Source organism: Taudactylus pleione, unplaced genomic scaffold (genome assembly GCF_031769625.1).
Source record: "Taudactylus pleione unplaced genomic scaffold, aTauple2 ptg000093l, whole genome shotgun sequence".
NCBI classification, from domain to species: Eukaryota; Metazoa; Chordata; class Amphibia; order Anura; family Myobatrachidae; genus Taudactylus; species Taudactylus pleione.
In genome coordinates, this window is record NW_028284495.1 from 41,110,733 (window position 1) to 41,138,550 (window position 27,818).

Sequence of the window (27,818 nt, forward strand, 5' to 3'; positions counted from 1 at the left end):
AGGAGGGACCTGTACATCAGCATTGCAGCCGGTACCCGGGGAGCAGCAGCAGAGCCGGGGATACATCCCATCCCACTGACTGTGGTGACCGGTGTACCGGGCCCATCTCATGCAGATATGCAGTGTGAGCTGTACATATACGCAGTGCTCTGCCAGCGGAGGAGCCAGTTACAACGATGACACGGCCATAGTACACTGACGGCTCTGCACAATACAGACAGACTGACACCAGCATCACCAGGAGACATGAAGATCTGGAGCTCCGAGCATGTCTTCAGGTACCGTATTATCCTAGTTTGATGTCCCCGCAGCTCTGGCACCTGGTACACTTGGACTGCAGGTGTCAGGGCTGTAGGGTGATGACATGTACTAATTCATATATCACACAGTTTATTGCTTGGTCCACCAATATGATGTACAACGCTGGATAATAGACAGAAAGCTCTGTGAGTTGCTGCCACCAGGGCTGCTGGTTTCACTGCTGGTTTCACTTGCACTAAAATATTTAATGTCATTTGGTGCTATGACTTATTACTCTGTATTACACCATAGGGTATAAGGAAAGAAAGAACTTTCTATCTTGAGTTAAATGGTTTTTTTTAAACTTAATAATGCGACATTAGGGCCTGATTCACTACGGATCGCTATTGCGATCGCAGCTGCGATTACGAACGCAGGCCCACTGCGAAAATATGCTAATGTTTGCACTCACAATGATGTCGCAGGCCAACATAAAGACGCCCACTTGCCCTTTCTCACATTCGTAATACATTGCAAGTCTGCAAAAACATTGGTACCATCAAGTAACATCGAATCCTCACGCACATTTACAGAAGGTCAGACCTTACTCAGAGATTGCTAACCTTCCTGTATGCAGTGACATCTCAAACTGTGTATGCCCTCACAGTGGCTAGTTTATGCACGCTCCTGTAACGGCGTACAAACGCACTGACACCTGCGTTTCACCGACACCCCCCAGGTCAACACCCCCAAATGCTCACTTCCTGTCAGACCCACGCAGACCCTGCGATGGGCCTGCGTGGTCTCTGCGATCGCAGTGATGCCTTTGCACACTGCGTTGCATATGCATGAGCGGTACGCAACAATCGGCCGTCTGCGTACGTAATGGATCAGGCCCTATGTCTAGCAGAGTAGTAGTAGATAACATGTATACCTCTTTTCCACCAAAATGCTGGTGACACGAGAATATGCTCTTGTTCCATTATATTATATAGTAAAATAATATTCAGGAAGTAATTTCCAGAGTATTTTGGACAAAACCTCCTTCCATTAAAGCTACAGCAAGTTGACTTTTATTTATCAATGACTTAATGATCACAAGAACTATCACACATACACACATATAAGTAGTATTTATTTAAAAACATTGTAATTCATGGCTGTAACTGGCCAATCGTAAATTATTTCTTAAATAATTATTTTAATTATTCTATCCTTAATTGTCATCCTTGTAAATTACCCATTCTTGAAAATGTAGCAGTATTATTTGTTAAACCTAACAACCATATTTTCAAGTGATAGTTCTTTAATATTAATGAAAATCAACAGCATGCTTCTAAAGCAGCGCTTCCCAAACTGCATTGCAAGTGCAACACCTGTGTGTCGTGAGTTGGTCCCTGGTGTGTCACGCGCAATGATAGTAGAGTAAATACCGGGTCCAGCAATCTGGACAATCAATAGACTAAGGAGGGGAATATACTTTCATGCTCTCCCCCCCCTGCTCCAGACGCGTTCCGGCCAGTCAGCAGAGGAAGGGGAGGAGAGTGTGCATTCCCACTCTCCCCCTTGCTCCAGTAGCTCTCCGTACAATCAGCAGAGCAAGGAAAGAAGAGTGTTCTTTCCCGCTCTTCCATCTGCTCCATTAGACACTTCACAGGCTTGTCAAAACAAAGTCCCATCGGCCCACTGGCTTCCTGCAGGAGTCGGGTGCAGGCAGTCAGCCTCTGCAGGGCAGTCAGTCTCAATCCGCGTATCCACTAGGCCACAGGTTCTCAAACTCGGTCCTCAGGACCCCAAACAGTGCATGTTTTGCAGGTCTCCTCACATAATTACTAGTTAATATTTAGCTGCACCTGTAGATTTTTTAAAATGTGTCAGTGAGTAATGAATACACTTGTGCACCTGCTGGGTGACCTGCAAAAGGTGAACTGTGTGGGGTCCTGAGGACCGAGTTTAAGAACCACTGCACTAGGCGATTAAAATGAGCGATTGAACGATAATGACATCATTATCGTTCAATCGCTCGTTAATCGCTAACAAATATGGCATGAAAATTTCGAAAACAACCAACGGCTCCCGCTGGTCGTTTTCAACATTAATCATCCCCTGAACATGCCGGTCAATCTGCCGATAACGACAGATTGGGCATGTTTGGGGATGAGGGAGGGTGCCTGCACTGAACGACATATCGTTCAGTGTAGGCACTACAGGGGATGAGGAACGACTGTACAATTACAATGTTGTAATTGTACTGTCGTTCCACTATCTGCTAGTGGATATGCACCTTCAGCATCATGACGTTAGACACAGAGAGGAGCTGGGAGCAGTCATGCTTTGGGTACAATAAGGTTCATCAGCATTTTTTTTTTAGATCTTTAAAATCTGTGTCATATATGTGGATGTCACTCTTCAGTGTGTCACGGCAGAGATTGAGAACTACTGTTCTAAGCTGTTCACATAAAGGCAGATCCTATAATGAGGTAATTGTGTCGGGCAGCAGGTTTTGGCAGTTGCAAAAGTAGCAAACTAACTGACATAAAAGTCTATGGGGGGGGCATTAATTATTGATAATGGTCAGGGGGCAGAGCCTTAACTAGACTTTTTAGTGCCCTGTGCCAGAGAGAGCATTGGCGCCCCCTATATTTTAAATAGGGAGATAACACACCTGAAAAAGGGGCATGGCCTCATGGGGAAGGCTCAGGGAAGAGATAGGGGAGGCCAAGAGATTCTAGGAATAAAATAAGAGGAAGAGGAAGCTACAAGTGAGAATTATAATAAATAGAAATTTGACAGGCCCGAACAGCGCCCCCTGCCCTGCGGTGCCCTGTCCCATGGCACAGGTCGCACTACCCTAGTTACGGCCCTGCCAGGGGGTGCCGGCGTTCCGAACGTTTCTTTGGCACCTCGCAACAACAAACGTTGCAGATGTTTCCTTGCACCCCATAGAGGTACACAAGGAAATGTGTATCTGTCTGGCCTATTTTCACCTTTACTTTGCCCTTGCAGCCAACAAAATGCAAATGAATACAAGTAGACACTTAAAAAAAATAAAAAAGAAGTGATATAGACAACCTAATTATTCAATAGGAGCACTTACTACTGTATGTAAATAGTGAGTTCTGGCATAATTATGTAATTATTCAGTAAGAGCACTTACTACTGTATGTAAATAGTGAGTTCTGGCATCATTACGTAATTATTCAGTAGGAGCACTTACTACTGTATGTAAATAGTGAGTTCTGGCATCATTACATAATTATTCAGTAAGAGCACTTTCTACTGTATGTAAATAGTGAGTTCTGGCATAATTACCTAATTATTCAGTAAGAACACTTACTACTGTATGTAAATAGTGAGTTCTGGAATAATTACGTAATTATTCAGTAGGAGCACTTACTACTGTATGTAAATAGTGAGTTCTGGCATAATTACGTAATTATTCAGTAAGAGCACTTGCTACTGTATGTAAATAGTGAGTTCTGGCATAATTACGTAATTATTCAGTAGGAGCACTTACTACTGTATGTAAATAGTGAGTTCTGGCATAATTACCTAATTATTCAGTAAGAGCACTTATTACTGTATGTAAATATAGAGTTCTGGCATAATTACCTAATTATTCAGTAAGAGCACTTACTACTGTATGTAAATAGTGAGTTCTAGCATAATTATGTAATTATTCAGTAGGAGCACTTACTACTGTATGTAAATAGTGAGTTCTGGCATAATTAGGTAATATTCAGTAAGAGCACTTACTACTGTGTAAATAGTGAGTTCTGGCGTAATTACATAATTATTCAGTAAGAGCGCTTACTACTGTATGTAAATAGTGAGTTCTGGCATAATTACCTAATTAATCAGTAAGAGCACTTACTACTGTATGTAAATAGTGAGTTCTGGCATAATTACCTAATTATTCAGTAGGATCACTTACTACTGTATGTAAATAGTGAGTTATGGCATAATTACGTAATTATTCAGTAGAAGCACTTTCTACTGTATGTAAATAGTGAGTTCTGGCATAATTACGTAATTATTCAGTAAGAGCACTTACTACTGTATGTAAATAGTGAGTTCTGGCATAATTATGTAAGTATTCAGTAGGAGCACTTATGTATTTTAAGGAACTGCATAAGCCTCAACTGTAGATTACAATATTAACAATAAACTTAGACTTAAGTAATCTATAAAAAAAACACTAGAGCATGCGGCATTGTGCATTTATACGGTGGCTGAATTACTTACTGAATTTTAGTAATGCTAACCATAGGCATACCTACCAGTAGTTCATATTTCAATGTAGGGTCTCCCCGGCGTGCGCCCAAGGCATGCACCCGAAGAAGGGGCATGATTTAGTGGAGAAGGGGCCGTGCGGCCCCCTGCGGGACAAATATATGCACAATGTAATATAACAGTCTTTGGTAACCTGCAGAGGTTTTTTCAGTAGTAAAAATAAGTACAATATATAATATAGTATTCAGTCTATAAACTGTTTCAGATCGAACCCACTGGCAAGTGGCTCTGCAATATTGAATGTATTAATCAGACTCCAAGTAATTTTACATAGCTTAACATCAAATCATCTAACATAACCTTCCTCTAACAAAGGCTGAATAATAACAGATAAATAATATATATTGCCCAGTATATACAAACAATGAAAGAAAACATTCTAAAGGCTCCCATACACGGTGCGATGGCACTGTGTGAGGCAACAGGGAATCCGTCGTCCGACATTTCGGGCGGTCCACACACACAGTGCGATTGGGCACACACAGTGCGATTGGGCATACACAGTGCGATTGGGTGGCCGACCACCCGATATGCCGGTTCCCCCTGCATAGCAATGAATGGGATCGCACATCGCATCCCCTGATCCTGTGGTCCTGCAGAGAGATCGGGGTGCGATGTACGACCCCGTGGGAGCGCGCTTGGCCCGATATCAGGGCCATACACTGTGCGATATAGCAGGCAAATCGCACCAATCAGTTAGATCGCCTGCTATATCGCCCCGTGTATGGGGGCCTTTAGAGAAACTGCATTGAAATTGAGGGATAAGGGTAAAGGCAAAGTAACCCAAAAACAATTGTAAAAGTCGGGGCAGCCAGCATACAATTGCATTAAATAAATAAAGTTCAAAATAATAACAGTATAAGGTACAGGATCTCAAACTCAGTCCTCAGGACCCCAAACAGTGCATGTTTTCCAGGTCTCTTCACAGAATCACAAGTGAAATAATTATCTCCACCTTTGAGTCTTCTAAAATCTGTCAGTGAGTAATAAATACACCTGTGCACCTGCTGTGTGAACTGAGTGGGGTCCTGAGGACCGAGTTTGAGAACCACTGGTATAAGGAACCAAATCCTGGAATCTCACGTAGAGACCACAGTGGAAACTATCACTGACAGGAAGACTATAAAGCTATGGGCATTCGCAGGAGAAATATCACTGGATGTGTCTCTGTAAATCATCTTAGCTGTTTATGTGAAACTTTGGGCTTATTGCATAATTACCTTCAAATGGGTTTGAAATGATTCCATTAACTTGTAAATGACTGGTAGTATCTTGTCTATATTATCAGAAAAAGAGGGGATAATTAAAATAAAGACTAGTACAACAGGGTTAAGTAAATTGGAATTAATAGTAGACTCACATCTCCTCCCTGTAGCCTCTTGTCTGTTGAGGTACACATCTACACACAGTACTCTCTTAACGTATGGATACACTGGGCAGCTGCCCAGGGGCCCACGATTCTAGAGCCTTCGAGCAGGGGTTGGCTGGTGCCTCTAGAGCTTCTTGGGAGGAAGGTAGAAAATGCTGCACGGGCTAATCTGATTGGGTGTAATCCACAATCAGAGCAGCCGGGTAACATCTTTCTCTTTCTCTGGCTACACTCCACTACATGGAGTGCGTGGCCACTCGCACTGTGCATTGGGCAGCTGGCTGAGAGGCAAACAAAGAACGATGCTCCACAGCCACTTTGATTGCGAATTACACACAATTAGAGCAGCCAGGCAGCTTTTTCTACCTGCCTCCCAGCTTGCAGCCAGACAGTGACTGCTGATTAGTGGATGGCTGGAGCTATCTACCAATCAGAGTGCTGACAATCATTGACTGTATGGAAGCATGTGGAGAGATTGCGCAAGACGGCAGAAGAGTTAAGTTATGATTTTTTCTTTGTTTGCGTACTCATTCGATGGCGAGGGGACTGCGCACGTGCAGGATGCATTCTGCGCATGTGCCCCCTAAGCCGCAGCCTGATTGACAGATTGTTGCTGCTTGGGGGTGGCACTGGGCAGCGTTCCCAAAAATAGGGGTGTGTCTTCCCCATTTTCTCTGAGTGCCGAGGCCAACTAACATTTGCTGGCCTCAGCACAGCAGATAAGACGGCCAATCTTAGTAGCCTTAGGCTTACTCAGATGGCTGATGCTGCAAACATTGCGACCGATATTGATCCGATCCTGCGTGTTCAGACGCAGTCATCAGATCTGAGATTCTGACAGGAGGCATATTTTTCCTTCAGACGCCTCCTGCTGCATTAGCATATATTCACACAGCAGCAGCGTCCAATGACACAGCTGCTCTTATTGGGAGAGCTGTCCCTTGCGTTTTTCTTCACGCATACCGGTGTAATTAATGCCAGCCAATATGCATGCGATTAGTGGCGAGATGCATCCTGCACTCTGTATGTGTTTAGGTTAATGTAGCGATATTGCAAAAAGAGAATATTAAATGTTGCAGGGGAGTTGGACTGGATTGATGTTTTTTATTAAGCGGTGAGCTTCATCCCAAAAGTTTTTGTAATTATTGGACAGCTTCTCTAGATGTGGTACATGGTGCCTTCTATCCGCCAATTTCTTCGGCAGTGGTTGGGGGTAGATATCTTTCATCGCAGCTACCCTGCCCAGCCACAAAATATAATGCTTATCCTAGCTGTATAAATCTTTTTCACTGATTGCAGTGTTTCAGTTAGTAGAGGAAAGTTAGCGGAGAACAATCAGTTATAGTATCTGGTGAGGTAGATGCCCAGGTTTTTTCTAAGATTGCTAGCAAAAGTTATAGTTAGACAGGAGACACTGTTGTGTCTCCAATTGCCTGTTGAGGGCTAAGCATCCATCTTGTCTATATTAATTTTGAAATACAAGAGTCCGCCGTAGTCTTAGATTTGTTTCCATATTGCAGTTAGAATAAGGAGTATGTCAACCATATACAAGAAGTTCTTATGGTAAGACCTCACCATCCGGTAACAACATGTGGGCCAAACAACTGTACTGGAGCTTGAGGGGTCAGAGTTGCAAAACTTGAGCTGCATACACAAGTAGAGATTTTCTGTCCAACCATCCAACTAGCTGATTGGTTGGAATGAAAATCTGGTAAGGTATGAAAGCAAATGACGATCAGCAATTTGCTCCCAAATGACGGAAAATGGACAAAAACTGTTCTTTGAACAAATTGTTTGGATCAAACATTTAACAAACTTGTCTGACGACCATTTTCATCTGTTCTCTGGCATTTAGGAGCAAATTGCTGATCATCATTAACTCCCATACGTTACCAGATTTTCATTCCAACCAATCAACTAGTTTGATGGTTGGACAGAAAATCTTTACGTGTGTGCCCAGCTTAAGAGTAAGAGGCAGATCAGTCCCCCCTGCATCAGAGCTTTCCAGTGTCCCACAGAGCAAAACACAACCTGTCATCCAGATGCTTTTTAATAATAAACACACAACTCGCTGGATGTAATAGTAATACCTCTTTTCCACCTAAAACCCAGGTCCCACCTGGGTTTTTGGACATGGTTCCAATCCTGGTCAGACCCAGGTTAAACCCATTTACACTGCACCTTCGATCTGGGTTACTCCCAGGTCAGCCCTGTTCACACTGAACACAGGTCTGCCCTGCTAAACCTGTGAGATCATAAAAAGTGGGAGGTGAATGCCCCACAACCACCAATCAGCTCATTTTAGGCATGACCCAGGTCAGATAACCCGGGTTGCACCGTTTGCACAGCACCATTACCCTGGTCCATCCTGGGTCCAACCCTGGTAGCTACCTGGGTTGGATTGCTGGGTCACTTGACCTGGGTTATTTTTCAGGGACCCTTTTACACTGAGCTGCAACCTGGGTAGACCCAGCAAAAACCCAGGATTTTGCTCTGGTGTAAAAGGGGTATGAGTTGTAAAATAGCAGGAATCTCACCTGAAAAACTCACTGAGGGGCCCATTTATCTTTGTATATTTGAGGTTTAATTCCCGAAAAAACCCATTTTCGACTCGGGTTAGCCACAAATATTAAGGGCCTGATTCAGACCCACTCGCGAGCGGCTGTCCGCTCGCAAGTGGGTCGATGTTATGGACTGAGCATGCGCACGACGGAGGGGGCTCCGTCGTGCGCATGCGCCAGACGCGACGAGCGAAGGAAAGTCCTTCGCTCGTTGTGTCCGATCAAAGGGGGCGTGCTGTCAATGTTGATTGACAGCACGCCCCCTTTGGTGGGCGTGCCGGGGGCGTGCCTCCCTGACGGGGGCGTTCCCACGGGAACGCCTCCCGTCAGAAGGCGGCCCACTGACATCACTAGTGATGTCAGTGGGAGTGATTTTGGCTCTGATAGAGCCAAAATCACTCCGGAGCTTGCGGTTGAGAAACTCAACCGCAGGCTCCGGCTCGCAAATTCGATGGTCGCGATGGTCTCGACCATCGCGACCATCACAATGCACGCTCGTATAGCCTGTGGGTGGTGACCCACAGCTATACGAGCGTCCAGGAGGACGCTCCATGAAAATGGAGCCCGGCCCTCATTCAGAGCGTGCGCTCTGCTCAGAGCGTACGGCTCTGAATGAGGGCCTAAGTTTCCCCCAGATGTATGAAGGAGGAACCACAACAGGTACCTCCGATACCTGCTGTGATCCATCCATTCCCGCTGGCAGCCACATCCCTCATAGGTTTCTATGGGGGATGCGATGCTGCCAAATTTAACAACATCCGGAATGTGATGCATTCCGGATATTGGCCCCCGCAGCTAACGCCATCTGAAGTTGGCCTTAGCTGCTGTAGCCTATGGGCTACACAGAGCATAATTAGCCGTGACCCTCCCCAGCAATGGTGGCCGTGCCTGTGCAGTCAGTGTGACGGTGCATGTGCAGCAGCCCCGGCATCTCTCCGGGCACATTGCAGGGACTGGCTGTTTTCAGAACCCGGGGACTGGCTGCTTTCAGAACCCGTGTCCCTGCATGTGCCGGATGTTACATCCGGGTGCTAGGATCGCATATTGCAATGAGATCATGGGCGGTAATGTCATGCTCAGACAGCATTGCAATTGCGATCATTAATAAATGGGGGCCTGAATATTATAATTGCCAGATGGCAGCTAATGCAGCTATCTCGCGGTGCTGCACAGGAGTAAGTTAGAGATCTGAGTGGCTCGGCTTTGGCTTGGTTTGGGCTCAGATAAATCGGATCTTAAAAATTAATCTTATTGACTATACGGCTTTAACGTGTTTTGGATAGTCAATAAGAGAAGTCTGAATTTGTGCTATTTTGGCGGAAAGAACAAAGTAAAACTGAACCGCTCATCTCTAGATTAAATACAGTTGTAAAAAAATTATTAAAGAAAAAATAAGCATGGGGTCCCCCTTCTAAGCTAGCACTGGGCTTCCCCAGCCAGGACTAGTGGAACCTTAGAGGTGAGACTCTCAGTGTGGGAGTCATCTTTAATGGGGGGGAGGGGGGGGTTTGTTTTGCCAAGACCCTCTGGAATGCCTACATCATGGGTCTTCAACCTTTGGCCCTCCAGCTGCTGTGGAACTACAGATCCCAGGATGCCCTGCCACAGTTTTAGCATGCTGTTATATCAAAACGTTGGCAGGGCATGCAGGGATGTGTAGTTCCACAGCAGTTGGAGGGCCAAAGGTTGAAGACCCCTGGCCTACATGGTAGGAAGAGGACATTTCTCTATGGACTGAGTAGTAAACGGGTAAACAAAGGTGTGTGTATGTGTGTGTGTGTGTGTGGGGGGGGTTCTACAGAGCCTAGGCAGAAGCGCTAGGGTTAGTTAATCTTAGAGGGGCGGACACCAGGCTTTTTTTTCCTTTAAAAAACAAGTGTTTCCAGCAGACACGCTAGCAACGTGCTGTAATGCTGAAGACTGTGGCTTCTTAAGCAATCAAACAGTTGCCAAGTTAACGGGTAACTCGTAACTGATTACATTCTGCCAGTTTCCACTGAAACTTGCGGAAATCTCTCTGTGGGTTCCAGCAACTTGATTGTTGCTGGATACCCACAGTCTATTACATTGCCCCCAATGACAAACGTGTTCAGTGCTGATAGATTCATATTATTTTAAATGTCTACCTTCCCAACCAGTTCACATAATGTAAATATTTTCCAGAGTAAACAAATTTCTAAAATGGCATCTAAAAGACTTTGGGCCTGATTCAGCTTGGATCGCAGTTGCTAATACGCACACAATCGGGCGATTGTAGCATTCTGCGCATGCATCGCAGTGCGCGTACTAGCTATTGCGATCAGGACTGTGATCGCAGAGGCTACACAGACCCCTCGCAGACTGATTGACAGGAAGCACCGTTTGTGGGTGGGGCATACTTGCCGACAATCAGTTCCCTCCTTCCGGGAGGGAGCTGATTGTCAGCTAACAGCGGGGGGCGTGCCCGCCCATGATGTCACTTTTGGGGCGGAGCCGGGGATGGAGCTGCGTGATCGCATCATCGTAGCCTCACCCCCTCTTCACAATGCCATTATTTTTGGCATTGTGAACCAGGGGGCGGGGCCACGATGACGCGATTCAACGCGAATCGCGTCACCGGCCCCCCCGCTGCGGGGGTTTTTCGTTTATTCTTGGGGGTGGTCGGGAGGGTTGCCGGCTGCCGGGGGGCTTGCCTGCCTTTCCGGGGGGCCGGGAGCGGCACCCGAAAATCGGGAGGTTCCCGGCCAAATCGGGAGGGTAGGCAAGCCTGGGGTGGGGTTGGGCCAATGCGTCCGCACGCCGTTGCAGTGGCGTGCATAAATTAGACACCATGATGCCATATGCATTGTGAGGTCTCATAGCGTGCGTAGAAGTTAGCAGTGCTTGAGTAAGGTCTGGGCTTGTGCAACTGCATGAGGCTGCGATGGTACTCGCTTGTACATATGGTATCGCGATTCTGCAAAACATTACGGATGTGTGTAAGGTAAAGTGGGCGTCCTTATTTTGTGCTGAGTTTGCATTGCGATCACAGTGGATTAGCATGCTATCACAGTTGAACTGCGTGCGTACGCAATATTGTGATCCGTAGTGAATCAAGCACTTTGATCAGAAATAAAAGATTATTTCCTGTGTCTATTATTAGTTCCAATTTATATGTAATTTATATCTGTGTACCAGTAATTATAATAATTACATACACTTGACTGGCCAAAGTGCTCACAATTTATTTACGTTATATGGTGTCCTGTATAAATAATATTGCGTAGTAATTATGCATAGGCCTCTATACTAATAGCATTTATCACTTATCGCTTATAGAAATGTCATTATTATTTTTTAATAGGCTGTTTGATTATTTTATTAACATTTGTTCTCTGCATGTGTCCTTTATTTATAATAATCACTTAAATGCGTCTTGTCTGGGCACTGCTCTGTGTGCACAGGGATTACAAGTTGTAATTGTGCGTACATTCATTCCATGAGCCTCTCACCGCTGTGGTATCCAATGAGACCTATGTTATAACCTGGATCACTTTCCTCCATTGTTCCAATAGGGACATGAGCTTTTCTTTTTGTTCTTGCATTTTGTTTGTATATTAAAAATGTATACCTTCGGTCAGGATGAATGGTTTTGTTGTTGTACATTTTATAGTCTTCCAGTAACGCTTGGTAGTAATAACGTGAGAGTCATAAATGGAAGGAGAGGGAAAGAACTGGGGAAGCGACAGCAATGATGGGCCACATAATAGCATGTTCTGCCACAGAGAAGGGCTTGTGGAGGGGCGCGTCCAGCAAACGCAGGGCTAGAATAGCATGTTCTGCCACAGAGGAGGGCTTGTGGAGGAGCGCGTCCAGCAAACGCAGGGCTAGAATAGCATGTTCTGCCACAGAGGAGGGCTTGTGGAGGAGCGCGTCCAGCAAACGCAGGGCTAGAATAGCATGTTCTGCCACAGAGAAGGGCTTGTGGAGGGGCGCGGCCAGTAAACGCAGGGCTAGAATATCATGTTCTGCCACAGAGAAGGGCTTGTGGAGGAGCGCGTCCAGCAAACGCAGGGCTAGAATAGCATGTTCTGCCACAGAGAAGGGCTTGTGGAGGGGCACGTCCAGTAAACGCAGGGCTAGAATAGCATGTTTTGCCACAGAGAAGGGCTTGTGGAGGGGCGCGGCCAGCAAACGCAGGGCTAGAATATCATGTTCTGCCACAGAGGAGGGCTTGTGGAGGGGCACGTCCAGTAAACGCAAGGCTAGAATAGCATGTTCTGCCACAGAGAAGGGCTTGTGGAGGGGCGCGGCCAGTAAACGCAGGGCTAGAATATCATGTTCTGCCACAGAGAAGGGCTTGTGGAGGAGCGGGTCCAGCAAACGCAGGGCTAGAATAGCATGTTCTGCCACAGAGAAGGGCTTGTGGAGGGGCACGTCCAGTAATCGCAGGGCTAGAATAGCATGTTCTGCCACAGAGAAGGGCTTGTGGAGGGGCGCGGCCAGCAAACGCAGGGCTAGAATATCATGTTCTGCCACAGAGGAGGGCTTGTGGAGGGGCACGTCCAGTAAACGCAAGGCTAGAATAGCATGTTCTGCCACAGAGAAGGGCTTGTGGAGGGGCACGTCCAGTAAACGCAGGGCTAGAATATCATGTTCTACAACAGAGAAGGGCTTGTGGAGGGGCGCGGCCAGCAAACGCAGGGCTAGAATAGCATGTTCTGCCACAGAGAAGGGCTTGTGGAGGGGCGCGGCCAGTAATTGCAGGGCTAGAATAGCATGTTCTGCCACAGAGAAGGGCTTGTGGAGGGGCGCGGCCAGCAAACGCAGGGCTAGAATAGCATGTTCTGCCACAGAGAAGGGCTTGTGGAGGGGCGCGGCCAGTAAACGCAGGGCTAGAATATCATGTTCTGCCACAGAGGAGGGCTTGTGGAGGAGCGCGTCCAGCAAACGCAGGGCTAGAATAGCATGTTCTGCCACAGAGAAGGGCTTGTGGAGGGGCACGTCCAGTAAACGCAGGGCTAGAATAGCATGTTCTGCCACAGAGAAGGGCTTGTGGAGGGGCGCGGCCAGCAAACGCAGGGCTAGAATATCATGTTCTGCCACAGAGGAGGGCTTGTGGAGGGGCACGTCCAGTAAACGCAGGGCTAGAATAGCATGTTCTGCCACAGAGGAGGGCTTGTGGAGGGGCACGTCCAGTAAATGCAGGGCTAGAATATCATGTTCTACCACAGAGAAGGGCTTGTGGAGGGGCGCGGCCAGCAAACGCAGGGCTAGAATAGCATGTTCTGCCACAGAGAAGGGCTTGTGGAGGGGCGCGGCCAGCAAACGCAGGGCTAGAATAGCATGTTCTGCCACAGAGAAGGGCTTGTGGAGGGGCGCGGCTAGCAAACGCAGGGCTAGAATAGCATGTTCTGCCACAGAGAAGGGCTTGTGGAGGGGCGCGGCCAGCAAACGCAGGGCTAGAATAGCATGTTCTGCCAAAGAGAAGGGCTTGTGGAGGGGCGCGGCCAGTAATTGCAGGGCTAGAATAGCATGTTCTGCCACAGAGAAGGGCTTGTGGAGGGGCGCGGCCAGCAAACGTAGGGCTAGAATAGTAGTGTTACACATACAGTACAAGCCATTATACACACACCGGGACTGAAGCTGATTTTGTACGCAGTAAATGAGCTCACATACGGTATGCAGAGTTAGACAATTCGCTAAATGCACCAGTAGCATAGGCACCAGGTTTATGTAAGGCGTATAGCAGATACACTTACTACCCATGTTAAAAAGATTTGTTTTGATAGCGAATGCACATTTCATATAACCTTTTACTAAAATAAAATATATCTCCCCATGTATGAATAAAAAGAAAAGCAGGCACAAGTGTCAAATGCCAAAAGGCAATATGCATACACATACTGTATAGGCATTTTGTTGGCACATGTAGAACCAGTTTGCTAAGTGACACACGTCCAACTCAACATCAGCTCCACAGTATTTAAGGAATATGATTTTATTTTTCCATTACTGATTTATGTACACGGGATAATTACTGTGGATTTTGGATGCATGTTTTTACCATAGCAATTCTATATCCAATATATATATAAATCAGAAAATACACTTGTCTGAATTATCCCAGCATGCCGTAATACCAACAGACATGGCAAGCTGGGACATCTTGTTCTGCTGCAGCTGGGTATAAAATTGCTGTGGACTCTGTTGGACCTCTGTTTCCATCATGCATCCACAATCAACAGTGTATATGAGTGAGCCATGCCCCTCTCCTATAACACATTTGCCCTAATTAACGTCTGTAGTAAAACCCTCAGTAATAGCATACATTCCATGTCACCTTTGTAGATCAAACCTCAATAGTAGCACACTTCCCCTGTCACCTTTGTAGATACAACCTCTATAGTAGCACACTTCCCCTGTCACCTTGGTAGATACAACCTCTACAGTAGCACACTTCCCCTGTCACCTTTGTAGATACAACCTCTATAGTAGCACACTTCCCCTGTCACCTTTGTAGATACAACCTCTATAGTAGCACACTTCCCCTGTCACCTTTGTAGTTACAACTTCTATACTAGCACACTCTCTCTGTCACTTGTGTAGTAACACTCTCTGTAGTAGCATATTTTCAATGTCACCTCTAGTAATAACCACAAGGGTGGTGCGACATGTGCCACCGCACAGGGCACTGCTTGGGCCTGTCAATTTACAGTATTCTGTTTATAATCATTCTCACTTGTAGCTTCCTTTTCCTTTATCCCCGACATCTCCTGGCTGCCTCTATCACCTCTCTGTCACTATTTAGCAGTGACACCTGGATAACAGTGGTACAACTGGATTGGTACCCCTTCATTATCATACGGGACAAATCAGATTTGTCATGCCCCTTCCACATGAGGCACAACCCTTTCTCAGACGAGCATCTTATGTCCCTATTTGAAAAATGGGGAAGGGCGACAATGCTCTTTGTGGCCCAGGGCACCAAAAAGTCTAGTTACAGCTCTGATAACCACTATTGTAGCACGCTGCTTTGTCACCTCCACTGTGTTACCATGAGTCTCCTATTACCTTTACCGTTGCAGAAAGTGAAACACCCTCTATAGTAGCATACTTACTTTGTCATCTTTGTAGTAACACCCTCTGTAGTAGCACACTTCCCCCATTACCTCTCTAGTAACAACCTCAGTAGTACCACTTTTCACCTATCACCTCTGTAGTAACACCCTCGGTAGTAACACACGTCCTCTGTCACTTCTGTAGTAACACCCTCAGTAGAAGCCAATTTCTCTGTCATCTTTGTAGTAGCACACATCCCATCACTTCTGTAGTAGCACACTTCTCCTGTCACCTTTGTAGTAGCACACTTTCCCTGTCACCTCTGTAGTAGCACACTTCCCCTGTCATCTCAGTAGTAGCACACTTTCCCTGTCATCTCTGTAATAGCACACTTCCCCTGTCATCTCTGTAGTAGCACACTTCCCGTCACTTCTGTAGTAGCACACTTCCCCTGTCATCTCTGTAGTAGCACACTTCCCCTGTCACCTCTGTAATAGCACACTTCCCCTGTCATCTCTGTAGTAGCACACTTCCCCTGTCACCTCTGTAGTATCACACTACCTCTGTAGTAGCACACTTCCCCTGTCATCTCTGTAGTAGCACACTTTCCTTGTCATCTCTGTAATAGCACACTTCCTCTGCCACCTCTGTAGTAGCACACTTCCCTCTGTCATCTCTGTAATATGACACTCCCCTGTAACCTCTGTAGTAGCACACTTCCCCTGCCACCTCTGTAGTAGCACACTTCCCCTGTCACCGCTGTAATAGCACACTTCCCCTGTCACCGCTGTAGTAGCACACTTCGCCTGTCATCTCTGTAGTAGCACACGTCCCCTGTCATCTCTGTAGTAGCACAATTCCCCTGTCATCTCTGTAGTAGCACACTTCCTGTCACCTCTGTAGTAGCACACTTCCCCTGTCACCTTTCTAATACCACACTTCCCCTGTCATCTCTGTAGTAGCACACTTCCCCTGTCATCTCTGTAGTAGCACACTTCCCCTGCCACCTCTGTACTAGCACACTTCCCCTGTCATCTCTGTAGTAGCACACTTCCCCTGTCACCTCTGTAGTAGCACACTTCCCCTGTCATCTCTGTAGTAGCACACTTCCCCTGTCATCTCTGTAGTAGCACAATTCCCCTGTCACCTCTGTAGTAGGACACTTTCCCTGTCACCTCTGTAATAGCACACTTTCCCTGTCACCTCTGTAGTAGCACACTTCCCCTGTCATCTCTGTAGTAGAACACTTCCTGTCACCTCTGTAGTAGCACACTTCCCCTGTCACCTTTGTAATAGCACACTTTCCCTGTCATCTCTGTAGTAGCACACTTCCCCTGTCACCTCTGTAGTAGCACACTTTCCCTGTCATCTCTGTAGTAGCACACTTCCCCTGCCACCTCTGTACTAGCACACTTCCCCTGTCATCTCTGTAGTAGCACACTTCCCCTGTCACCTCTGTAGTAGCACACTTCCCCTGTCATCTCTGTAGTAGCACACTTCCCCTGTCATCTCTGTAGTAGCACAATTCCCCTGTCACCTCTGTAGTAGGACACTTTCCCTGTCACCTCTGTAATAGCACACTTTCCCTGTCACCTCTGTAGTAGCACACTTCCCCTGTCATCTCTGTAGTAGAACACTTCCTGTCACCTCTGTAGTAGCACACTTCCCCTGTCACCTTTGTAATAGCACACTTTCCCTGTCATCTCTGTAGTAGCACACTTCCCCTGTCACCTCTGTAGTAGCACACTTTCCCTGTCACCTCTGTAGCAGCACACTTCTCCTGTCACCTCTGTAGCAGCACACTTCGCCTGTCACCTCTGTAGTAGCACACTTCCCGTCACCTCTGTAGTAGCACACTTCCCCTGTCATCTCTGTAGTAGCACACTTCCCCTGTCACCTCTGTAGTAGCACACTTTCCCTGTCATCTCTGTAGTAGCACACTTCCCCTGTGATCTCTGTAGTAGCACACTTCCCCTGTCATCTCTGTAATAGCACACTTCCCTCTGTCATCTCTGTAATATGACACTCCCCTGTAACCTCTGTAGTAGCACACTTCCCCTGTCATCTCTGTAGTAGCACACTTCCCCTGTCACCTCTGTAGTAGCACACTTCCCCTGTCATCTCTGTAATAGCACACTTCTCCTGTCATCTCTGTAGTAGCACACTTCCCCTGTCATCTCTGTAATAGCACACCTCCCCTGTCACCTCTGTAGCCGCACACTTCCCCTGTCACCTCTGTAGCAGCACACTTCCCCTGTCATCTCTAGTAGCATACTTCCCCTGTCACCTCTGTAGTAGCACACTTTCCCTGTCACCTCTGTAATAGCACACTTTCCCTGTCACCTCTGTAATAGCACACTTCCCCTGTCACCTCTGTAGTAGCACACTTCCCCTGTCACCTCTGTAATATCACACTTCCCGTCACCTCTGTAATATCATACTTCCCCTGTCACCTCTGTAGCAGCACACTTCCCCTGTCATCTCTGTAGTAGCACACTTCCCCTGCCACCTCTGTAGTAGCACACTTCCCCTGTCATCTCTGTAGTAGCACACTTCCCCTGTCACCTCTGTAGTAGCACACTTCCCCTGTCATCTCTGTAGTAGCACACTTCCCCTGTCATCTCTGTAGTAGCACACTTCCTGTCACCTCTGTAGTAGCACACTTTCCCTGTCACCTCTGTAGTAGCACACTTTCCCTGTCACCTCTGTAGTAGCACACTTCCCCTGTCACCTCTGTAGTAGCACACTTCCCCTGTCATCTCTGTAGTAGCACACTTCCCCTGTCACCTCTGTAGTAGCACACTTCCCGTCATCTCTGTAGTAGCACACTTCCCCTGTCATCTCTGTAGTAGCATACTTCCCCTGTCACCTCTGTAGTAGGACACTTTCCCTGTCACCTCTGTAATAGCACACTTTCCCTGTCACCTCTGTAGTAGCACACTTCCCCTGTCATCTCTGTAGTAGCACACTTCCTGTCACCTCTGTAGTAGCATACTTCCCCTGTCACCTTTGTAATAGCACACTTTCCCTGTCATTTATGTAGTAGCACACTTCCCCTGTCATCTCTGTAGTAGCACACTTCCTGTCACCTCTGTAGTGGCACACTTTCCCTGTCATCTCTGTAGTGGCACACGTCTCCTGTCACCTCTGTAGTAGCACACTTCGTCTGTCACCTCTGTAGTAGCACACTTCCCGTCACCTCTGTAGTAGCACACTTCCCCTGTCATCTCTGTAGTAGCACACTTCCCCTGCCACCTCTGTAGTAGCACACTTCCCCTGCCACCTCTGTAGTAGCACACTTCCCCTGTCATCTCTGTAGTAGCACACTTCCCGTCATCTCTGTAGTAGCACACTTCCTGTCACCTCTGTAGTAGCACACTTTCCCTGTCACCTCTGTAGCAGCACACTTCTCCTGTCATATCTGTAGTAGCACACTTCCCCTGTCACCTCTGTAGTAGCACACTTCCCCTGTCATCTCTGTAATAGCACACTTTCCCTGTCATCTCTGTAATAGCACACTTTCCCTGTCATCTCTGTAGTAGCACACTTTCCCTGTCATCTCTGTAGTAGCACACTTTCCCTGTCATCTCTGTAGTAGCACACTTTCCCTGTCATCTCTGTAGTAGCACACTTCCCCTGTCATCTCTGTAGTAGCACACTTCCTGTCACCTCTGTAGTAGCACACTTTCCCTGTCACCTCTGTAGCAGCACACTTCCCCTGTCACCTTTGTAATAGCACACTTTCCCTGTCATTTATGTAGTAGCACACTTCCCCTGTCATCTCTGTAGTAGCACACTTCCCCTGTCATCTCTGTAGTAGCACACTTCCTGTCACCTCTGTAGTAGCACACTTTCCCTGTCATCTCTGTAGTAGCACCCTTCTCCTGTCACCTCTGTAGTAGCACACTTCCCGTCACCTTTGTAGTAGGACACTTCCCCTGTCATCTCTGTAGTAGCACACTTCCCCTGCCACCTCTGTAGTAGCACACTTCCCCTGTCATCTCTGTAGTAGCACACTTCCCCTGTCATCTCTGTAGTAGCACACTTTCCCTGTCATCTCTGTAGTAGCACACTTTCCCTGTCACCTCTGTAGCAGCATACTTCTCCTGTCATCTCTGTAGTAGCACACTTCCCCTGTCACCTCTGTAGTAGCACACTTCCCCTGTCACCTCTGTAGTAGCACACTTCCCCTGTCATCTCTGTAATAGCACACTTTCCCTGTCATCTCTGTAATAGCACACTTCCCCTGTCATCTCTGTAGTAGCACACTTCCCCTGTCATCTCTGTAGTAGCACACTTCCCCTGTCATCTCTGTAGTAGCACACTTCCTGTCACCTCTGTAGTAGCACACTTCCTGTCACCTCTGTAGTAGCACACTTCCCCTGTCACCTTTGTAATAGCACACTTTCCCTGTCATTACTGTAGTAGCACACTTCCCCTGTCATCTCTGTAGTAGCACACTTTCCCTGTCATCTCTGTAGTAGCACACTTCCCCTGTCATCTCTGTAGTAGCACACTTCCTGTCACCTCTGTAGTAGCACACTTTCCCTGTCACCTCTGTAGTAGCACACTTCCCGTCACCTCTGTAGTAGCACACTTCCCCTGTCATCTCTGTAGTAGCACACTTCCCCTGTCATCTCTGTAGTAGCACACTTCCCCTGTCATCTCTGTAGTAACACACCTCCCCTGTCAGGTCTCCTGAGCACATTCACATTTTATCATTGTGCCAAAATATTGATGTTTTCCTTGTGATTATGCCATTGATGTGCTGGTGCCGATCCAGCATTGATTCATTATATCGATGTGGAGCATTCGATTGTCCAACACTAGGTTGTAGTAGGAAACCAATCCAGTCCCATTTTTGTAATCCTGGGATTCAGAATTGAAACAAATCTCAATCCCTGGATTCCAAGAATTCCTGGGACTGAATAGCACACAGATACACCCAACCCCCCCCCCCCCCCTTTTCACTGAACTTAGCCACACAGTAGTGGTCAAAAGGAGCGCATTGTCCAGTCTCCTTCTAGGCTCAGCTGCAGTAGAAGATCTGAAATTCTGTGATGTGGCTGCTCTCAGGCACTGATTGGCTGGAAGAGAGCCGCACAATGATGATGTCCTGTGCAATGTGCTCCCAGCCTATCAATGACTGAGAGCAACTGTTTCATGGGAATCCACCTATTCTACGACCAGTTGGGGGAGCCTGAGAGGACCGGATAATGCGACAACAACCGGAAGATAAGTATTATCCCACTACTCCCGGTCTAATCCACAATGTGTTTTAAAAACAAATTTAATGATTATAATCCAGGGTATTTTGGGGATTTAGAAACATCTGGGATTGTCTTCCCTATTGTACAAGTTGATGCTGGTATGATTGCTGGCTATGGAAGAGATTTGACCAGGGCCTCCAAGACATCTTGCGGGCTCTGTTGCTAGAAGGGGGTATGGCTAAGCATAGGATAATGAGTACCCACCCCACCCCTCTCTCATCACTGCTTAATTTGATAACGATAGAGTGGGCATAGTCCCATGCCAGAGGACAGCACCTGAAGAGTAGTGAGCCACTCTATGGCACTGTACACCCCATTCTTTCAAATCTCCCTTAGCGATCACTGGAAAAATCATCATCGGTTCCCAAATCAGGTCGTTTTCCTCAAAGTAAGTACACCTTATTACGGTGTTCTTTCCATGCCATTAGTAATATTTCTTTTGCTCTATGGATTTTTTCACTGGCTACTGAGAAAGTGATCATTAGTTTAGTACAGCTCAACATTAAATATATTACTTTAATCTCAGTTTCTACCAGTGTATAAATCCTCCTGTTGGAACAAGTATTGTCTGTACTACATGTTGCTGTGTCCTGAATACAAAGTAGCTGACATCAGAACTTCTTTCATGCACTGTGTATGGCTCTGCAGATACGTAATAGGAAAGAAATGTGCTTTACGCCCTGTGAATAGTAGTGCTAGGTTTGTGTCTGGCAGCTTACTAAGGTTTATACAACAAGAAAAAGTATTCCTGTAGTGGGGCACTCACAGACTAGACACAAATCTCACATAGTTATTATAATAGATCTATTACTAATGACCCATCATATTCTCAGAAATTATTATAAAACATAACTTTTAATTCATCCTTAAAATTATGTCAGCAAAATATTTATTTTTATTTATACTTTTATTTGGTATACGTGTCAAAAATAAAACCATTGTGAAAGTGAATTAAAAAAGTTGTGTTACCACCAATATAATGTCTTATTTATATATTTATATTCCAATCATCATCATAGTACCACGTGGTTTATTGTAATTATATCAGACGGGTGTCTGTAGAACAAGAACATATTTTAGCTATTTAATTATTCAAAAGTAATCAATAACTATAATGTCTTTCACGGGTCTTACTGTACGATCTTCACTGCCACCAATATTGACATATAGCGATCAACCAATCTGAATGACAAATTGGTCCACAGCCACAGTCCACTTTAATAACAAGAAGAAAAGAAAGCCTGTGGCTGAAGGATCATTTAAATGTGGTGGTTGTAAGGCCTGCAACTACATGTCACGCACTACAGAAATTACAGATAAATACTGTATAATAAAGTACATGACTTTATTAACTGTAAGACATCAGGGGTAGTGTACTGTTTAACATGCCCATGCAGGAAAAGGTACATTGTGACTACCAGACCCCTGAAGCAGAGAGTGCCTGAGCATGTAGGCTGCATAAGGAATTCCAAAACAGATCTGATGAGATTTAAACAACTTACGTCCGTGGCGAGACATTTGTACGACCAACATCATGGCTACAGTGTATTGATTATTAAAGGAATCAATACCTGGAAAATGGACAGGAAGAAGCAGTGATTCATCTTAGTATCAGATCACATGTTTCTATGTGAGGTCACAATGTTCGATGAAAATTGGGATGGTTCTAATAGTTTCTGTTGTATTTTTTTCCCTAGCCATCCCTGGGATACAGTTATAAAGGCAGCCATGAGGAAATACCCTAATCCCATGAATCCTTGTGTAGTAGGAGTTGATGTTGTTGACCGGAGTCTGGATACACAAGGAAGGTTACACAGCCATCGCCTCCTCAGCACGGAGTGGCGGCTGCCGAGCATTGTCAGGGCTGTAAGTACTGACTTTCCCCACTACAGGTCACTCCATCCCCCACAACTATCTGGAGACAGTGGGACGATGTGGACTTGATTGTAGGCCTGTTGGGATACCGTGCTGTGTATGTATTCGCAATCTGATTGCACATAAACTGAGTGTACACAGGTACAGTTGATGTATGGTTATACACCTTTTATTCAACTTAAAAGTTTAGTGAGGGCATGTCAGCGTAGGGGTTGGTCAGAATCCCGACGCCAGCATACCGACTAGGTTGGCAACTCGACAGCTCAAGGTAAGTATTCCTACTCTAACCCTCCCCGGTGCCTAAACATAACCTACTCCACAGTGCCTAGATCTAAACCTCCCCCCAACCCCGCTACTTTCCTTCAGGATTTCAGCGGACGAGATGCTGGTGCCGGTACTCCGACGTCGGCATTGTGACCTCCGGAATCCCTGCTGTCGGTATATGAAACGTATCCCTAAGCATAGATACGGACTATGCATGGTTAGAAGAAAGTGTAAATGCCCATGAATGGAGTGGTTTTTTTTGCACCTAGTATAGGGTAGGTACAAGTGCACACTGATGATGATGATGACCAGTAACAAATACGCACGTATAGGAGGTGATTGTGTACAGTACTGTATATGGCCAGATAAGCACATTTTTTCTGTGCTCATAGCTCTGAAGCACCATACACCTGATTTTCAACCAACCCTACACCAGGCCACAGGACTTTATTCCAATACTAAGTTCACTTTCCACTGCCCTCTTCTTTAAAACACAGTATTTTCTGCAGCGGCGTCACAAGGGGGCTTCCCCGCAGCGGCAGCTGGTAGCTGGAGCTCACTCCTGAACTGCGGCTTCCGGATCCCGCAGTGAGCACTATGGGAGAGACGTCATGATAGATCTGAGGAGTGATCGTCTCTCCCATAGATCTGAAGAGCGATCGGACCGGACGGCAGCTCTGGCCATATCTAGTCATTTTGTTTTACTAATGAAATAATTACTGGTCAGAACATGGTCTCCTGTCATTCGTTTCAGATTCTTGGGACCAACAGAACGCTGACATACATTAAGGAACATTCAGTAGTGGATCCAGTAGAGAAGAAAATGGTTTTATGTTCAACAAATGTGAGTGAAATGTTGACTTGATTATGAATAAGCTACTGCATATATGACTATGTCGTGTCTGCACCTTCAGGTAAGGGGGTTTATTTACCCATGGGTTTCAGTAACACCTTCTGTCAGTTTGGTGGAGTCTCTAGAGCTGAGTACCGAAGGGCTCATGAATCTGGTGCTTGGTGACTTGCAAATTAATTTTTCAATTCTCTCATAATTTTCATACAGTGCCTATTCAGCATCAATATGATTACTATGAATGCGTTTTCTAGGTTAATGAAATATTGTCCTTTCTATCTATTTAAGATTTCACTCACAAATTTGGTGTCTGTTGATGAAAGGTTGGTCTACACGCCACACCATGAGAATCCAGAAGAGTAAGTGGCCTGAAATACTGTTGTAGCAGAGTGATAAAAAGTAATGATTCATTCTCTAATGGGGTTGAATATCCCACTTTTTCGAGCTTACTTGTCCCCTCTTGTCCCTTTAAGTCATGGATTATATTATTATACATTGAGGGTGACAAAATGTGTAATCAAGTAACAACGTTAAACAGCAAAATATAATTTCATAATCTAATGTGTCCCATACATCTACGGCCCCCGATTTCCAATCCAATCTACGATCTAGAACTCTGATCCTTGAAATCGATGATCAGTGATCCATCGGCGGATGGGGGAAAAACTGCATGTTAAAAATCCCCAACTCACTAATCCCGATAATTCTTTGGTCGGGATTGGTGAATCTCCCCGATTCCCAGCAGAACAAGGAATTGGGACAATACATCGCTGATGTATACGCCCCATAAGGTAAAGGTGCTTTTGGTTAAAAAATATAAAAATATGCAGCTTGTTTTTGTTGACTGATTCTTTTTAAACAGTGAGCATTGATTTGTAAATGGTTTCTCATTACAGGACAGTACTGACCCAAGAAGCCATAATTACAGTAAAAGGCGTCAGCCTAAGCAGTTACTTGGAAGGATTAATGGCTAACACAATTTCATCTAATGCTAGGAAGGTATGGTGTGTGTGTATTACCATAGAGGCAGGATGGAAACTGGAATCTAGTTGTATTTCCTGCAAGCCATGATATTACTGTATAGAGCATAAGGCATACTACGCCAGTGTCTACACTCTCCTATATAAAACATAAAGGGCTTGTCAAGTATTTTTACTAAATGTAATAAAAAAATTTGTAAATTAAAAAAATTCTACCATTTAAGTACTTTAGTCATGTTTATTACTTTCTGTACAGAGAAGGACAATTGTATGTTAATATATAATTTTAACTTATTGATTTAAAAATATTTGATTAATATAAACTATACAGATGTGTCCACATACATCTATCCTCCGTGCGCATGTGAGTGCCGTGTGACTGGGTAGCGCAGAGCATAATTTTTGTGCAAATTTTTTACTTTCAAATGTCTCTTATTCGCACAGCGGTGCAGATAGAACGCACAAGAAGTTTCTGCTGAGTAAAATGATATGCAGCATGCCTATGTTCTCTGTGTGACTGCGGGTATCTGCATGCAAAATGCTACGTTCCAGTGTCAGCGGCTGTGACACTGTAGCGTAGCGTTTCGCATACAGATACTCCCGTAGTTGCACATAGACTATAGGTATGCTGCATATCATTTTACTCAGCAGAAACTTCTTGTGCGTTCTATCTGCACCGCTGTGCGAATAAGAGACATTTGAAGGTAAAAAGTATATATAGAACAATACTACTCTATAGGACATATTTTATTTTTGATTTGTTGTTTATATAGATTGTGGTTTACAATGTCTTGTTGAGAAACTTTCTAAAGCAACTGTTCTTTAACTTAGCGCTATAGGGGTTAATAAATTGTTGCTTTCAAACGTTCCAAACTCAGTAAGTGAGAAACTAATAATAGCATAAAGGACAAACCTTTATAAAGGCACAACTACACCATGTAGATGGACAACGTGTAGCTAGGATTTGTTTTCACGGCTCGTTCTTATGAGAATAAATACATTCCGTAATGTATGAGGCCCTCAGGTGGACAATACAAATGTTGGGCTTGTAATTATAATCTAAACTTACCGTCCCCGCTTTTCTCTATATTTTTTTATACTAATGTTGTTCTACTTTACTGTTACATTATACTGAAGTCATACATTATATTATCAGTATTTATAATGGGTGGGCGTGTATAACTGTTTGGGTGTGTATAATGGGGGGGGTGTTATAGTTATAGAAGGTCTCTAAGATGTTTATAGTACTGCCTATTGCATATGTTTGTTCTCCGACATAGAGTCTTTTCCACATTCACATACTGAAACATGTTCTGTATTACTCTAGGGGTGGGATGCAATTGAATGGATCATTCAAAATTCTGAGAGCACAGTAAGCTAACAGTGTCTGCCTCTGATGTATATACTAACTAGAGGTAGCTATACAACTCTTATTTGCATTATATCTGCATATCTGTGCAATGTATGCTTGTAAAGCCGTGTCATGATAATCTGTTAAAATAAACACTGCTAAAATAGAACAGGAACAACGCATGAGATGACAATTGTGTGTTTCAATTAAATAACGTTACAGCACATGGTTCTGTGGAGGGATGGTTGGTTACATGGAATCATTTGTGCAGATTTGTGTCAGAATAATGCCTAATATTTGGCTATAATCATTTTGCTGTAATACAATCTATTGTAATGCAAAACATCAAGGGGTAAATTAACTAAACTTGGTTTTTAAAAGCCAACTATTCTTTGAAAACGGCAATAGTTATACTTGTGAAATCAGACGTGTTTTGCTTGTATTACTGTTGCCCCTTTAAATCCAGGTCTCAAAGGCTTTGATACGCCAATGATATGAAACATGTAGTAAGAGCTGTAGGTGTCAAGTTGAAAACTGCAGATCAATCACAAAATGTATTACTTATGTTATTAATGGTACTGCTCATTTTCCTACAGTATTTATCTTATAATCAATTTAAACAAGTGGAAAGAAAAACATTGCTTCCTTTCATCATGTCTTAAGTGATGTCTTAGGGGAGTATTTATCAAAGCTGGGAGAGAGATAAAATGGTGAGAGATAAAGTACTAACCAATCAGCTTCCAATTTACATTTTGCAGGCTGTGTTTTAAAAATGATAGTTATGAGCCGATTGGTTGGTAGTTTATTTTTTACAATTTTATCTCTCTCCCAGCTTTGATAAATACCTTCCTTAGTGAGGATCATTAACTTATACCTAATATGCTGTTACCACAATTTTATTTTGACCTTAAATAACTAAAAAGTTACCACCTGAACAAAAAAGTTTATTATAAAATGTATAAAAGTCTGTTTTATATGGCCGAATAAAAAATCCTGACATAAGAGATGCTTCCTTCAGAGGTTGTTGCTTGTGAGTTCCAAAGGCTCTGCAGTAGTGAAAGTGCAGGGTGCGTGGTCGCTACAGTTCCCGGACATTAGGGGGGCCCAGCAGGGCCAGGTCTCCTCCTATCCTAGAAGTTCCAGCTCTTCTCTCAAATCTGCATAGTCAAGTCCTCTACGCTAGGAAAGGGTCCGCAATTCTTTATAGGTAGGGGTCATTTTAGCATCAGAGACATCCTGCACTAGTTGTATAGGAGCTCACTTCATTGCTTTGTGATGCCTAGATTGGCAAAGTGTTGTTATAGCACATTGATGTGCTACCAATAGTCCATTGAGCCATCACTTGTGGCCCTGAGTCGTCTGCTCCTGATCTGGCTTTTTCTCTGCTTTATCATAAAGCGGAAAATAAGACTGAACGGGAGCAGCCGGCTTCTTCGTCACATGATATCCTCTGTACAAAGCAGATCTTGACGCACAATCAGACAGAGGAGGAGTGCAGTGTATTCTGTACTATATGCTCTTCCTCCTTATTACGTGGCCTCCAGATGTACAGGTAGGTCTTTTTAGACTGCAGACTACCCAGTGAGCAGAAGTATGTGGGGACATCTAAGAGGCATGTGAGGAGGTCTGACTCTGAGCAGCATGTGTGGAAATATGGGGGATATGTCTGATAAGCATGGGGGGGTGAAGTTTGAGTAGTATGTGGGAGCATGTAAGATGTTCTGGGGCATGTTAAGGGCATGTGG

General features: G+C 45.0%; 1 protein-coding gene across 2 annotated transcripts; it reads left to right on the forward strand.

Annotated features, from left to right (window-relative positions):
• PRELID3A (PRELI domain containing 3A) lies at positions 1-26,780 on the forward strand. 2 transcript variants are annotated; one of them, XM_088469818.1, is made up of 6 exons: positions 1-278; positions 22,451-22,619; positions 23,647-23,736; positions 24,031-24,101; positions 24,639-24,741; positions 26,050-26,780. In XM_088469818.1, the coding sequence occupies exons 1-6, from the start codon at positions 247-249 to the stop codon at positions 26,101-26,103; spliced, it is 519 nt and encodes a 172-aa protein (XP_088325944.1). In that variant the 5' UTR covers positions 1-246; the 3' UTR covers positions 26,104-26,780. The 2 variants fall into 2 exon arrangements, with proteins under 2 accessions (XP_088325944.1, XP_088325943.1); XM_088469817.1 differs by lacking the exon at positions 26,050-26,780 and having other exon boundaries at positions 24,639-24,976.
• Positions 26,781-27,818: the final 1,038 nt, after the last annotated feature.

Excerpts from the sequence above, each read along its gene's own strand:
- PRELID3A (XM_088469817.1), top strand. The coding sequence starts at position 247 with ATGAAGATCTGGAGCTCCGAGCATGTCTTCAG. Across the intron at positions 279-22,450 it reads AGCTCCGAGCATGTCTTCAG|CCATCCCTGGGATACAGTTA; the intron begins GTACCGTATTAT and ends TTTTTTCCCTAG. Across the intron at positions 23,737-24,030 it reads TGGTTTTATGTTCAACAAAT|ATTTCACTCACAAATTTGGT; the intron begins GTGAGTGAAATG and ends TATCTATTTAAG.